This window comes from Urocitellus parryii, chromosome 9 (genome assembly GCF_045843805.1).
Source record: "Urocitellus parryii isolate mUroPar1 chromosome 9, mUroPar1.hap1, whole genome shotgun sequence".
NCBI lineage: Eukaryota > Metazoa > Chordata > Mammalia > Rodentia > Sciuridae > Urocitellus > Urocitellus parryii.
The window spans coordinates 125939167-125954555 of record NC_135539.1 but is presented as its reverse complement, the minus strand read 5'-3'; the positions used below and the strand labels follow the sequence as shown (position 1 = coordinate 125954555).

General features: G+C 31.4%; 1 protein-coding gene across 2 annotated transcripts in view; it reads right to left on the bottom strand.

Annotated features, from left to right (window-relative positions):
* The window catches only part of Brinp3 (BMP/retinoic acid inducible neural specific 3), a 342679-nt gene that overhangs the window by 106975 nt on the left and 220315 nt on the right, over positions 1-15389 (bottom strand). For both annotated transcript variants that reach the window (XM_077802979.1, XM_077802980.1), the window contains one exon: positions 12970-13206. In XM_077802979.1, the coding sequence (XP_077659105.1) occupies positions 12970-13206 (237 nt within the window). The remainder of the gene's footprint in view (positions 1-12969; positions 13207-15389) is intronic.

Sequence of the window (15389 nt, the reverse complement as noted above, 5' to 3'; positions counted from 1 at the left end):
TAATCATAAATACTGTGAAAAGTGGTTCACATAAGAACCAGTGATGATTGACTGCAATTTTCCTACTGCCACCATAGCTAAATTACTCAACAGTAATGATTCCTTGAGCCTGAGTCCAAGAAGGAGAAATATGGAGACCAGCCCAGAGATCCCAGTTATCCTGTGGTAGACATGCAATGTGAGCAAGAAATTGCAATTGTTTATAGGATTGTATTTAGAATTTTTTTTTACCACTGCAGCGTTACCAAGCTGATATTGATTTTTAAAGAATTTGGATCCATAAATGAAAGCAGGGGTTGCAGGGATAGTGCTGAAAACAAATCAGAAGTTCATAGTTATGGCACTGACCTGGTGTATCATAGAGGCCCTGAGGACACTTAGCAGAGACTATAATGGAAATAATTACAATCTGTGTTAAGCAGTGAGGAAACAGCTGGTAAAAATGTTGCCTGTAGTAACTGGAAAAGAAAATCATATGTTTCATAAAATGAGATGTTGGAAAATAGAATGTTAGTTCTGTTGCTGATAACACTTTCAGGCAAAGTATGGCAAGGTATCACTCTCTGTCACAGTGACACATTACTCCAGATGGTGGCTTCACTGCAAGCCCATATCCTGGAGTGAGAAGACATGGAGAAAATCCCACAGCCAACTTGCAATGGACAAGTGATATAGTGGGAAATAAACTGCAATATCATAAGGGAAATCTTGTGCTGTGCATTTCTCCATAATTAACAACTTTTCTTGTGTGATATATGACACAGAGGAAAAGTTCAAACTCAGAAAATTTTAAAAGCATGATTAGAGGCAACCACTTCTCAACTCCAATATGAAAATAACTCATTTAATAATTGTCTTATAGTATAAACCTAAGAAAAAGTGCACCTCATAAATACTTTCAATTGGACACCAAAGAACAAGTAAGAAAGTCTAATAAAATCTAATAAAATCAATGATAGAGGAAGGAGGGAGGAATAGTATCTAAAATAAAATGAAAATAGCAAATACAGAAAACATATCTTGGAAAAACTACGGTGTGGCTAATGACCCATGGAATTGACAACTTAAATAGACAAAGAGCAATTTATTTGTATTGAGTTGTCCTGCCAAAAAATTACTCTTGGCAAATATCATGTAAAGTTTAAAATTTAAAATGACATTTGACTGTCACTGTTTTGGCAGAACAAAGGCTAAGAAAGCTGTGCCCCAGAATCACCCAATTCTCATCTCAGATGTGGTATGGAAGGATAATGCAACAGGAAAGTTACTCATATGTTGGATCTTGGCTGCACTGAAAACAGTAGGCAAGAGAGCTCTTCAGAGAAAGAGACACCAAAACCCCCCCAGGAAACATTTATTACTTGCAGGTTCAAGCTCTCAAAATATCTTCCAGAGGAATTTCAGAATTGCTCCAACTAGAGTTAGTTTTTTGTCCCTTGTTCTTCTTCTTCTGACTGGAAATACTCATTTTAGTTCTGCTGAACAGTTCTGACTGGTATATACTGTGACTGGGATAGGTGACTTGATTTTTGGTTCATGTCTGGTATCAGAAGATACCACACCTGAATGGCAAAGAGACTGAGAAGCCTCACTCATTGCATTGCACTGTACTAGATGTGACTTTTGTTTCCCATGGAGATGAGTTAAATCTGTTGTGAATCTGAATAAAGAAGTAAGTTGAATATCTGGTAATAACAATACATTGTGGAGTCATTAGAATTTCTCACACATATTCAGACTTTTTTCCAAGGAAAAATTCCTCCTTGAGGTAGGGTTAGATAATTTAGCAACAGAATCTTATCAGGTATAGCATGTCTCATTTTCTTTTTTAAAATATTTTTTTGTTATTGATAGACACAATATCTTTATCTATTTATTTTTATGTGGTGCTGAGGATCAAACCCAGTGCCTCACATGTGCCATGCAGGCACTCCACCACTGAGCTATAGCTACAGACTCCATGGTGATAGCTTCTCTACACAGGGGCTAAACTGCCAACCTGAGTTTTGGAAGAAGACAGAACAAAATCCACAATAAACTTGCAATGAAGAAGTGACAAAGAAATTAGACTAATTTTATAACTCAAAGATTTGAGGATTATTTATCACTACAGAATTGCCTGTGCTGTCCTGAATAAACAGTCCATCTCAAACTGACTCAACAGTTGAAAAATTAATCACCTCATGCAACTGAATCTCTAGGAGCAAGTTAAGCTTGACGCAAAAGTGTTCAACTGTTCATTGACTTAACCAAGCATTTTCATATCTTGTGAGGTTGAGGCCACTCTTCTAGTGGCAAGACGGTCCTCTAATGTTCTTATGAATATGTTCTTCCACATCTAACAAACTAATAGAATTCCGAGTAGTTACTGGGAGAAGATAAGGAATCTTTTCTTCCTCCCAGATCGGGAATTATATTTCTGGTTCTCATTCACCATTTTTTTTTCATGTGTCTTGAACTGATCTCTGTAGTCAGGAAAACAGATTCTTATGATTAGCTTGCATTAATCAGAGACCATTCTGTTGCTCAATATGGAGCTCATTCCCATACACTGTACAATAGTAAGAATGGAATGCGGATTCCTCAAAGAAAATTTAGGAGAATTTACTATCAGGGAAGAAGCATGAACAATGAGCAGCAAATAGTAGTATTTTATTAAATATTATAATGAGTGAAGTAGAATGATAAGTTTCAAATATTGTTTACAGAGAAACTTATTTTCCTTGGAAAATGTTCTTTATGCATGAGCTTATAGTAAAGTATCATCTGAAGAAGAAACTGTTTTTGAGAAAGAAAATTAAGAATAGTCTACATAAAAATAAAAAGAGGAAACAGATGAATGAAAATTTTTGATATCAAGCTAATTCTACCTTTATAGCACTATAGCATGCAATACATTTTATGTTTACAGCATTAGAAAGTTTATCTCCTTTCAGTTGAACTGTCAAAATGAACAGTGTTCCCAGAAAATTGACACCTCAACAATCCCCATTACAAGGTGGCCTACAACTGCTATTCTTAGATCATCAAATATATATACTTCCATTTAACAGGACATGATCCTGATAAAGATATTTGTTGACAACAAATATACACCTCAGATCTCCTACACATCAAGTGATAACACAATTTTTCCAAAGTGTCATGTTAAAACATTTCTAAAACTATTTGCACTTCATATCAGCTAAGCTTTTTGTTTTTTCTTAAAATGATTACTTGCAAGACTATCACAATTTTCCATAATTACAGCTTAAATAATTACATTTCTCATTCATCCAGAAGCTAGGTGAAGTTGACTTACAAAACTATTTGAAAAAGACAATGTACTGACATCTCTTTAGAGCTTTAGTAGGTATTTGTTCTTCTGACAATTCTGATAAATGGTTGCATAATGCAAAGCAAAATAAATTTTGGTTTTGGACATTTATGTGTGTATGTCTGTGTGTTTGTGTAAGATGTTAACTACTTCCAGTTTTATCATTAAGTTGATTCCTTGATACTGATCTAGGTAGACACTGTCCCTACATAATTGGCTACAAAATTGTTATTTTTGTTCAATTAAATATAACATATAAATTAGGTTTTGACAGTGGTTACAATTGTGAGGTATATTGTGTTTAATGTTTTTTATCCCATATTCCCCTATGTTTTTATCTTCCATATTTTCATTCTAACTGATGTTACATTTATGCCACCATTATTTTTTATTAGACAACACTATTTTTTTTCTGAGAATACCAAGGTAAAGAATGAATAGATTTTTATAATTTTTTTTAACTGTTGGAAATTTTCTCCACTTTCAAGATATGACAGAAAAATTGTATTTTAAACTCCCTGATACTTTTGTTTACATTCTATAAAAAGTGTATTTTCTAGGACTTGCAGATTACAAAAGAAAAATGACTCAAATGCAATAAAATATAAAAAGCAGCTTAGCATTATATGCTAATCAGACCTACTGATTGAATTTTACACTTGGTGAAAACAGGAAACACACAAAACAGTTACAAAAAAATTATCTTGACCTAATAAAGCAAAACTTATTTTCTTCCTTTTTATGTGGTGACTATAATTAGCATTCTATATTGCTATGATCTACCACACATTACTATTTATGCTTAAGAAAAAATCTTCTAAATTTAGATTATTATCTTTTGTAAGAAAATTACAAAAGTAAACTGATTTTTCTGCTTCAATTAAAATATCCTTTGGTATGTTAATAATTTGCATTTGTCTAATTTTTCAAGTTCAGTTGCATTAAGTACTTGAAAGTAACCCCACACCACCCTGATTTGTACATCTACATAAAGTATATAACAGAATTTGAAACTTTGACATATAGGCAAGTAGACATAAATTATTATCTCTTGTAACTAAAATTCAAGAAATCACAGCAGAAACATTTGAAGAATGCAGTTGAACATAGTATTATTACTTTCTGTTCTATATTAAAGGAAATGAAATAATCTAGTGCATAGACTTACAGCTATGAAAGTTGAATGCAGGTTACCGATTTTTAAGCTGTAGGTGATCAGAATATTTTAAAAATCTTTTCTTGGTGCAATATCTGCCACATTATTTCTATTACTTATTGCTCAACAAAAATAAAATGTCAAAATGTTTTTCTAAAAAAAAAGACAATAAAAAACCCACTCTTTTCAAAACTATTAAATGTTTTCCTTAATACATTTTACAAGTTTTACAAGTTTGAAAAGGAATTCAATAAACAAAGAATATGATGCCATTGAACATGGTTTATTTCCAAGTGCATATTAATTAATGTAGTTTTATTGGAGATGTACCACAAAATGTCTACCATGTAGAGTACTACTATTGTCTACCATGTAGAGTAAAATTTATGGCAAAGTAGGGGAACCCTATTATAAAATATGAATTTTAGCATACCACCAGTAAAAACAAAGAATTAAACATTAAAAATTTAAATATTGAAAATAAGACCAGAGATAGAATATAGATTGCTGGGTTTTCTTGTTTGTTTTATAATTTTTATCCTTATTATTTGTTTTGTTTTATTGTTTTTTTTTCTTTTTTTTAATATTTATTTATTTATTTATTTTTAATTTTTTATTGGTCGTTCATAACATTACATATTTCTTAATACATCATATTACACGGTTTGATTCAAGTGGATTATGAACTCCCGCTTTTACCCCGTATACAGATTGCTGTATCACATCAGTTTCCCTTCCATTGATTGACATATTGCCTTTCTAGTGTCTGATGTATTCTGCTGTCTGTCCTATTCTCTACTATCCCCCCTCCCCTCCCCTCCCCTCCCCTCCCCTTTTCTCTCTCTACCCCTTCTACTGTAAATCATTTCTTCCATTTGTATTATCTTGTCTTACCCCTCCTTTCCTCTTATATGACATTTTGTATAACCCTGAGGATTGCCTTCCATTTCCATGCAATTTCCCTTCTCACTCCCTTTCCCTCCCACCTCTCATCCCTGTTTAATGTAAATCTTCTTCTCAAGCTCTTGGTCCCTACCCTGTCCTTGTTTACTCCCCTTATATCAAAGGAGTCATTTGGTATTTGTTTTTTAAATATTGACTAGCTTCACTTAGCATTTTTTTAGTACTGGGGATTGAACTCAGGGGCACTCAATCACTGAGCCACATCCCCAGCCCTATTTTGTATTTTGTTTAGAGACAGGGTCTCACTGAATTGCTTAGCATGTCCTCATTGCTAAGACCTGCTTTGAATTTTGATCATCCTGTCTCAGCCTCTAGAACCGCTGGGATTACAGGTATGTGCCACCACACCTGGCTCAGATCACCATTTTCACAACATAAGCACAACTGAATCTAGTATGTTAAGAGTCTGGTTCTAAGATGGACAGTTCAAATGTGGGGCAAGGAGATAATACCACCATAATTACCACCCAGTTATTCCATTAAATTTAGGATGGAGTGATTATATTACAGCTTTCATAATCCAATCATTTCACCTTTGAATATTCCTGTACTATTAATATAGGAGGTTTTGGGGGATATTGTATATTGTACCATATCAGCTACATTTTACAAAATAATTTTTCTAATGAGAAATCAATAACACACCCATCAACATTATGTAGAAATTTCATGTGTTCTAACTTCTCACTTAACTTTTTTTATTTTCCACCCTCCTTCCCTGTAGAAGCCTACCATTTAATATACAAGCAGATGGAAATTTGCCTATTTGACTTCTAATTATTGATTTCAGCTTGATTTTATTATGGTCACACAGCATCTGATTTTAATATGTTGTTCAAAGTTGTTCTGTGGCCCGGAATTTGATGAAATTTGGGAAAATGTTACATGAGTACTGGATATATATATATTACTAAATATATAAATATTACTAAATATATATATATATTTAGTAATATTTTTTGTTCAATGTTCTATGCAGACTATTTTTGTCTACTGCTAAATTTCTGTTTAATTTTCAATCTTCACTGATATAAAGAGTTGCTTAATCATTCATGTATTAGGAGAGGTATGTTAAAATTTCACATTATGATTGTGTATGTGTTTGTATGTTAAAATTTCACATTATGATTGTGTATGTGTTTTTTTAATCTTACAGTTCTGTAAAACTTTTCTTCACATTTTTTGGGACCAAGGTATTGGTTTTTGACCTAGAAGTTGTAAACATCCCTCTCAGCTTGATTAAACTTTGAACAAATTTCTTCCTGTCTATTTTCCCTTTACTCTATCTTAGACAATCTATTGTAGGATACTTGGCAATTGTACGTTCTTTCTCTGCCCTTTCACGTGGAAGTCTACAAACTAGACAGGCCTTTCTCCAGGATTTGGGGATCATCCATTTGAAATGAAACCATTAAAGGAGGTAGTATCCCTAATCTCCTAGCTTCGGTGGAACTGCAAGAGCCTAACTCTAAAAATAGACAATTATAAAGCACAAAACGCCTAATGACATTGACCAATCTACCTGTTAATACTTTTTAATACTAATACTTTTTTTTGAGTTTATGACTGCATTTAAAATTCTATATTTTTATCTGAGTGGAGTGGAGTTCAAAGTCTCTCCTTTAATATAATAAACCTTTCTCCTATATTATATACAATAGTATTAGGAAAAGTATTCCTAATGTATCTTATCTTAAAATTTACTACAGTATTCTTTGGGCTGGATTTTACATCACATACTTCTCCATCCTTAATCCTGCATTTATCTTTGTCATTATATTTAAATGTTTCTAATAAATAAAAGTATAAATATCATTATAACCAATTATATAGTATCATTATATACTTTACTTAGAATATATAATAATAGGCAAAATAGAAAATTTAATTTTATAACCTTTATAGCGGGATTATATCTGGAATACAACCCTTTCCCTTTATGTTACATTTATGTATTAGATAAGATGATTTTTTCCCTGTTTGCTACTTTATGTTTGTATTTAGAAATCATTAAATAATTTTTATTTGATTTTCTTTTTGCTTGATTTTAATTCATTTTTCTATATTTTTGTGATTAAGCCAGATTTTTTATTTACATCAATCTAAAACAAATTACATCTTTTAACACATCCTCAGCAATGACAGGATTTTAGAATATTTCGGATAGTTTAAGTCTTCCCATTGTTTGACCACTATTACATTATTGTCATTTACTTAAGTCCTGTACATATTTTATGTCCATATCACATTATAATCATTATTTTGCATAATTGACATTCACTTATGCATTTTTGCCTCCTTGCCATTGCTAAGTACTGATCATTCCTTTTGCATTTCCAAGTTTTCACCAGATATATCTTTATTTCACCTCTATTTCTGAAAATATCATTGAGGTGTGTAATTCTAGAATATTTATTTTTAGCACTTTAGTTTTGTCTAAAAACTTTTGATTGTTGTAAGTCATTACATTTTTGTTCCTTTGTTGAAAGTAATCATTTTTTTTCCTCTAGATATATTGAAGTATTTTTCTGTACTTGTAATTTTCTTTAAATTTATTTTACTTTTGTTTTGCTGAACTTATGGAACATTCTTGCTGAACATTCATAGTTTGAATGTTTTTCAGATTATTGTAAATTGTATCCATTATTTCTTTGCATTTTTTTTTTGTGCCAGACCCCCACTACTACAATGCCTGAAATTTAAAACACATTAGAACTTTCTTGCATGCGTCCCATAGGTAGGATATTTTGCTGTGGCCTTCCTTGCTGCTTTTATTTTCATATATTCCATTTCTGTGTCCCCATGCTCACAAATCCTGCCATGTCCTGTGTCAAAACTCCCATTAAAACAAAACCAAGTCATTTTTTTTTAAAGTTGTTGATGGACCTTTATTTTATTTATTTTGTGTGTTGCTGGGGATTGAACCCAGTGCTAGGCAAGCACTCTACCACTGAACTACAAAGCCCAGCCTAAGTCATTGGTTTTCGATACTGCACTTTTCTGTTTGGAGTGTTCCTGAATCCAGTTTTATTGATTCCAAATCTCTGGTGAACTTCCTAATATCTTTACTCACTTCATCTTTCCTTTCCTTGATTTCTTTAATATTTCAGTAACAGTTTTCTGAAACTATTTTTTACTCGTTTTAACACTGCAATCACCTTACTTCCACTGTCTGCTTACTATTCTTCAATTTAAATTTATTTTAAACAGATATATAAAAACATACAATTTCTACATATCTATGAAATTGCCTGTGATGTTTTCATACATGTATACATTGTGAAATATACAAATGAGGGTAGGCATATCTGTTCTCCAACATTTTTCATTTTACTATGGTGAAAACTTTCAAAACCCTTCTTTTAGCTTTTTAAAAGGTGCAGAATGTAAATGTTACCTATAGTCACCTGCTGTGGCAACAGCACACCAGAAATTCTGACTCCTGTCTAACTGTAAGTTAACACCCATTGTTCAACCTTTCATCTTCCCTTTTTCTTCTGCTCTCCACAACCTCTAATAACCAAGGATCTTCTTTCACCTATATAATATCAATATGTTTTATGTTCCATATATAAGTAAGACCATGTGGTACTTGATTTTTTGTGCCTGGCTTATTTCGCTTAACATAATGACCTTCAGCTCCATACATTTTGCAAATGACAGTATTTAAATATTTTTATAGTGGGCTAGTTTTCCATTGTGTTGAGGTATAAAATTTTATTTATCAATCAGTCAATGGACACGAGGTTGTTTCTACATATTAGCTATTGTGAATAGTACTGAATTAAACATAAGAGGGCAGATGTCTCTTTAACATGCTTTGTTTTCTTTGGACATACACCTAGAAATTGGAATTCTGGATCATCTGGTAGTTCTGTTAATTTTTTTTGTGGAATCTCCATCCTGCTTTCCATTATGGCTGTAGTAATATTCCCACCAACACTGCACAAGGGTTCTTTTTCTTCACATTCTTAAAGCACTTGATATTTTTTGCCATTTTGACCCTAGAATTTCTTACTAGAGTGAGGTGAAATCTCACTGTGGTTTTGCTTTGCATTTACATGATGATTAGAGATGTTGAGCATTTTTTCATGTATCTGTCAGTCATTCAAAATCTTCATTTGAGAAATGTCTATTTAGGTCTATTGCCCATTTAAAAATCAAGTTATTTATATGTTATTGAGTTTTTGGAGTTCCTTATATATTTTGAATACTATCCCCTCATCAGATATGTATTTTGCAAATATTTTCTTCCATCATGTAGGTTTCCTTACTACTTTGCTGATTGTTTTCATTTGCTGTGCTGAAGTCTTTTTTTTTTCCAGTTTGACACAATACCATCTATTTTTGCTTTTGTTCCTCTGTATTTGCAATGTTTTTCAAAAGATATTTTCTCATTCCAATGTCCTGAAGCATTTCTCCTGTCACCCACCATGGTATTTTCATAGGTTCTAGTCTCAGATTCTTATGCATATTTCAAGTTGATTTTTAAGCTGGTGAAAGATAAGGTCTAGTTGCATTCTTGTGTATTTAGATATCCAATTTTCCCAGCACCATTTATTAAAAAGGCTTCACTTTTTCCAATTTATGCTTGTGATACAACAGAATTAAGAATAAAGCCAAATTTCAATAGAAGAACATTCACTTGATAAAACTCAGTATCCCTTCATGATTAAAACTCTGAACAAATTAGATATAGGAGACATGCATTTCAAAATAATAAAAGCATATATAACAGGAACTTCATATTGAATAGAGAGAAGTTGAAGGCTCCCTGTCTAAGGATTGGAATAAGAAAAGGATGTCCACTTTAACTATTTATATTCAAAATTATACTGGAATACTAGCCAGAACATTCAGGCAGGAGAAATAAGACATCCAATTTGGAAATTTGTAGATGACATAGTTTCATGCATATAAAATTATTAAAACTTCATCAAGGGGCTGGGGATATGGCTCAAGCGGTAGCTCGCTCCCCTGGCATGAGTGCGGCCCAGGTTCAATCCTCAGCACCACATACCAACAAAGATGTTGTGTCCACCGAGAACTAAAAAATAAATATTAAACAATTCTCTCTCTCTCTCTCTCACTCTCTCTTAAAAAAAACTTCATCAAAAACTATAAGAATTAATAAACAATTTCAGCAAAGTTGCAGTATAGAAATCAGTAGTGTTACTATACTCCAATGGAGAATTATCTGAAGTAGAAATTAAAAAAAAAAATTCCATTTACAAGAGTGACCAAAAGAAGTACCTAGGAATAAATTTAACTAACAAGATGAAATATCTCTATAATGGTAACTGTAAAATATTGATGAAATTTTGTAGAGGGCACATAAGTTTTAAAACAATCTCTGCTCATGGCTGACCAAATAAATATGATTAAAATGTCCACACTACTAGAAGCAATCTATAGATTCAATGAAATCACTATCAAAATATCAATGACATTCTTCACAGAACTAGAAAACAATTTTAAAATCTGTGTGGGATATAAAATCTCCATATAGCCAAAGCAATCTTGAGCAAAACAAGAAAATGGAAGACATTTTACTACCTAACTTCCAAATACACTACAAATCTTATATAATCAAAAGAGCATTGTACTGTCCTTAAAAAAAAAAAAAAGACATATAGACTGATGGACTAGAACAGAAAGCCCAGATAGACAAATTTATAGTCAACAAATAATGGTTTGTTATCTATACTCCTATAAGTTAATGAAGACATTATGTCCATTATATATAAATGAGCTGAAGTGTTTAAGAAAATGTTTCAATGCACAAAACATCATCCTTTCAACTACTTAATGATTTTTTTTTCAGAAGACACTATTGAGAGATGATCATTTTAGGATTATATCCTCAGGATATGAACTGGACTTGGTTCTTTTTTGCTTTGGGTGTGGCCCTTGAGCACTTTCAATTTCAGACCTGGTGAATTACTTGCATCTTCAGGCCTGTATCACTTCAGAAGATACAGTTCTACCATTGAAAATATTTTAGTTTAATGGTGAAGTCACCTTCTACATTTTAATGGAAAATAAGGGAAATGTCTAAAATAGAGACCGGCTTCACACTTAAGACAATGTAAGCCCCCCAAAAAGTTTTCTGTAACCTGAAATGACCACAAATATTTCTTCTGGTTTCTCTATCTTAGAGTAGCAGGATTTTCCATGGGCTAATAGATTTGCAGCTTTGAAATCTGCCATGAGTTGATAAATGTGGCCTATGAAAAGCAGTTGTAGAAACTTAGTGTCAATTCATCATTTTCTCCAGAGTTCTCCAACCTTGTCTGTTTGGTTATCAAACCCCTTCTGTAACAGTTTTTTTAAAATTATTTTACTGTAAATTGACAAATTATAATTGCATTTATTAGGTGAATAATTTGATATTATGATGTATATATATATAAAATGAAATGACTAAACCTAGGTAAATAAAGAATCTATCACTTCAAATACCTATCTTTTTTGTAGTGAGAATATTTTAATAATTATTCTCATAGCAATTTTAAGTGTATAATTTGATATTATTTAACTGTAGTCATCAAGTTGTGCAAATATCTCTCAAAACCTTAATCCTCTTATTAAACTAAAATTTTGTAGTTAGTCCACCATTTCTCAGTTTTTCCTATACCCAGCCTCTGATAACTACCATTCTTATCTCTGCTTCTATGAATTCAACTGTTTTAATGCACTATTTAAATCAAAATATATTTTACATAAATCTAAATCTGTTAACTTTTCCTAAATCTATTTACTACCCATTTATTTATAATTTGACTGTTCTCCTTGCTCATTTGAAAGTTAATCATGCCTAACAATTTTGACCAAATTCTACACAATTATATTCACCATACTATGGAAATTTTTAGTCCTTTTATCATGAATATTACATATGGTCCTATCAACATTTTATTTTTGTTTTGAGGAATCCTTTAAGCATATTGTTTAATGTTCAATGCTTTATAAAATGTAGACTGTTAAGGGTAAATGATAAACTGTTCAAGTTTATGCAGCCAGTAAAAATTTTGAAGACATATACATGCACTCACAAAAATTTAGAAATGACAAACAAAAAATCCAGACTATCAATATGAAATTCATCTAAATTTGATAACATGAGTAGTTAATTGAAGGTGAGCACACATGAAAATTGTTTTCCTGTAAAGGTGCAGAATAAATGCTGCCTACATTTCACGTCACAAGTGAAACTCAAAGTCAACTAGAAAAGTCAAAATAAGCATGAAAGGGATCAGTTGATAAATTATTGTGTTGATAACTCAAAAACTTTTAATAAGTGACTAATAGATCCACTCATGGATAGTGCCAATAGCACATATAAATACAAAAAGGACAATATATTCTTCCAGGAGAAAACTAAATAACCACTAATAAAAGCAATATGAATGTCCATTTGAAATAATAACAAGCAAAAAACTTTCAAACTATGCAGCAGATTCTTTCAATAGGATAAAACAGTCTTTTCAACATCTTTTGGTCAACGATAAAATGTATAAAGTATATATCATACCTGATTCCTCAAAGTCACTGTTGTAGGCTTTCCAGGTTTCAGTTATTCGAAGAAGATTCTCTTCCATGGCTTGGATGTCCATAGAAGGGCAATTACATTCTGGAAATTTGGGACCACACTGACACCAGCAGTCATTATCCTTGCAGATAAATTCTCCCTCTGAATTGCAAGCTATGTAGCTCAAAGCTGCTTGTACAAAACGTTCCTGAAGATAGTCTGGAAGGAGTACTTGAAGCCCTTGAAGAATAAGCAAAGTCATCAAACAAGTTTACTTTATAAAGAAAAAAGTGCAAAATATGTATTTATAACATTAAGTAAAAACAGTACAAATTTTAGTACATTATGAATGTATGTATAATTTAAAATTATTATTATAAGTTATCTATAAAATTGTGAACATTTATAGTTCTTTCAACACATATGCTGACTCTATGACCTTTTCAAAGGTATTTGACTGGATCCTTGTTGCAATTAATCACGATATTTAGTTAGTTTTATGCAATGTAGATAAAGCCTTTTCTTTTGTAACACTGAAAATATATGTATGCATTTATTTTCCACTGTTTGATTTCAAATGATTTTTAATACCTTCATTTTCCTTTCAGAGTATCAGCCTACAGCAACACACATATGATACAATGGGTTTTAGTGAAAGAGTTCTGGAAAGTTCCTGGTAAAGCTTATTCCATTTTTTTTCTACAATGCAGGACTTATATGCTTGTATTGTTTAGTAGTAGCAACAACTGACTACAGAGGAGCAGATGGACTGATTTAGTTATTTCACAGTTCATTTCCTTGGCACGTACAAAGACAGCCCCAGTGACATAGCTCATTTCTTTTCTGGATTCAAGTTTTATAAAGTTACTATCTCTTTAGAAAAGTATCAAAAATTTTAAAAAACCTAAAAATTAATATTGGGGCTTCACAATTATTATGATATATTAAGAAAAAACAGGGTTTCACTATCAGTATTTCTTTCTACATAAGAAAATTTAATTAGAAGGATAAAAATGAATTCAAAACTAAGGGACAATTTGGCCCACACTAAATTAATATTTATGATGAAATGGATCTTTATAATTTTTGTGTTTCCTTCAAAAAACATCATTTCTGTACCCTTGACTATTATCTATGAATTTGATTTATTAAATTTCACCAATTAATATTTAAGAAAAAAGTCTATTTTGTAAATGCATTATAAACTATACTTATATCATTCTTTCAGATAAACTCTGTCTTTATTAGCCAGAAAATTACTTTATGCACTTATAAATTTAAATTTTTATTAATTTTTATTCTGTCCAAAAAAATATTTAATACCTGCCATTTGAAAGGTAATTGTTATGTAAGGTACAAATGTGAAGATGACAAAGTACTTGTAGTATGTTTAAGAAAAATAGTGATTGACTATATAATAATATTATAGCTACATAATAACTCTTACAATAGGATACATGTAATTCAGTAGATATTATTAATTGGATAAGCAATTCATATAGGGCTCAGGAAGGCTAAAACCATTTTTCATAGATAGTTCTCAATATTGAGAGGTTAGTTATCTATGTCAAAGGAGAACACATTGACAGCATCACACACAAATAGAAGAATACATTCTTTAAATAGCAATTAATAGTATTGTTTCAATGGACAAGGTCTATAACAATGGAATAAGTGAGTTGTTAAGAAAAAACATTTGGAGTAATGTAATTGGTATTTCTGTATGATGGTAAAGGCATGAAATTAATTCACTTGGATTTAAGTGACTTAATCCTATAGGATACTCTGAGTAGTACTTATCTGGAAGTGAAAGGTATAAATAAAAAATGATTAATTTCCCCAGAAGGTTTTACAAAATTTGAACCAGACAAATAATGATGGAATGGGAAAATGAGAATGTAGTAGACAATATTTTATTTGATGTAGGTGAAATTTGTCAGATGACTCAGAGGCATCAAGTAGTAAAGTAAAAAATATTTCAACTCTCTCATTAGTGCACTGCAGAAATACCTTGGGATTTCTTCTGAAAACATTCCTTTAAGAGCAAAAAATATACTTAATAAGTCTGAGTGTGTGTTGCCAGGACTCAAGAATTATGATAAACTTACTAAAACATTAATTGTGTGTGGATCAGATATTTGCAAACTATTGGTCTATGTTTCAGCTTTGATTTTATAAAAAGGAAGAAAGAAAGAAAGAAAGAAAGAAAGAAAGAAAGAAAGAAAGAAAGAAAGAAAGAAAGAAAGAAAGAGCAATTTACAGAATTGCATTACAATTGTGTAGGATACTTGTAGAAACAGAAAAGAATGAAGTTATTGGGGGAGGAATGATTGGCAGCAAAAAAAAATAAAGAGTTCAGTTTTAAACATACAAGTTTATCTGCTCTTGTTATATATATATATATATATAACAAGATACATACA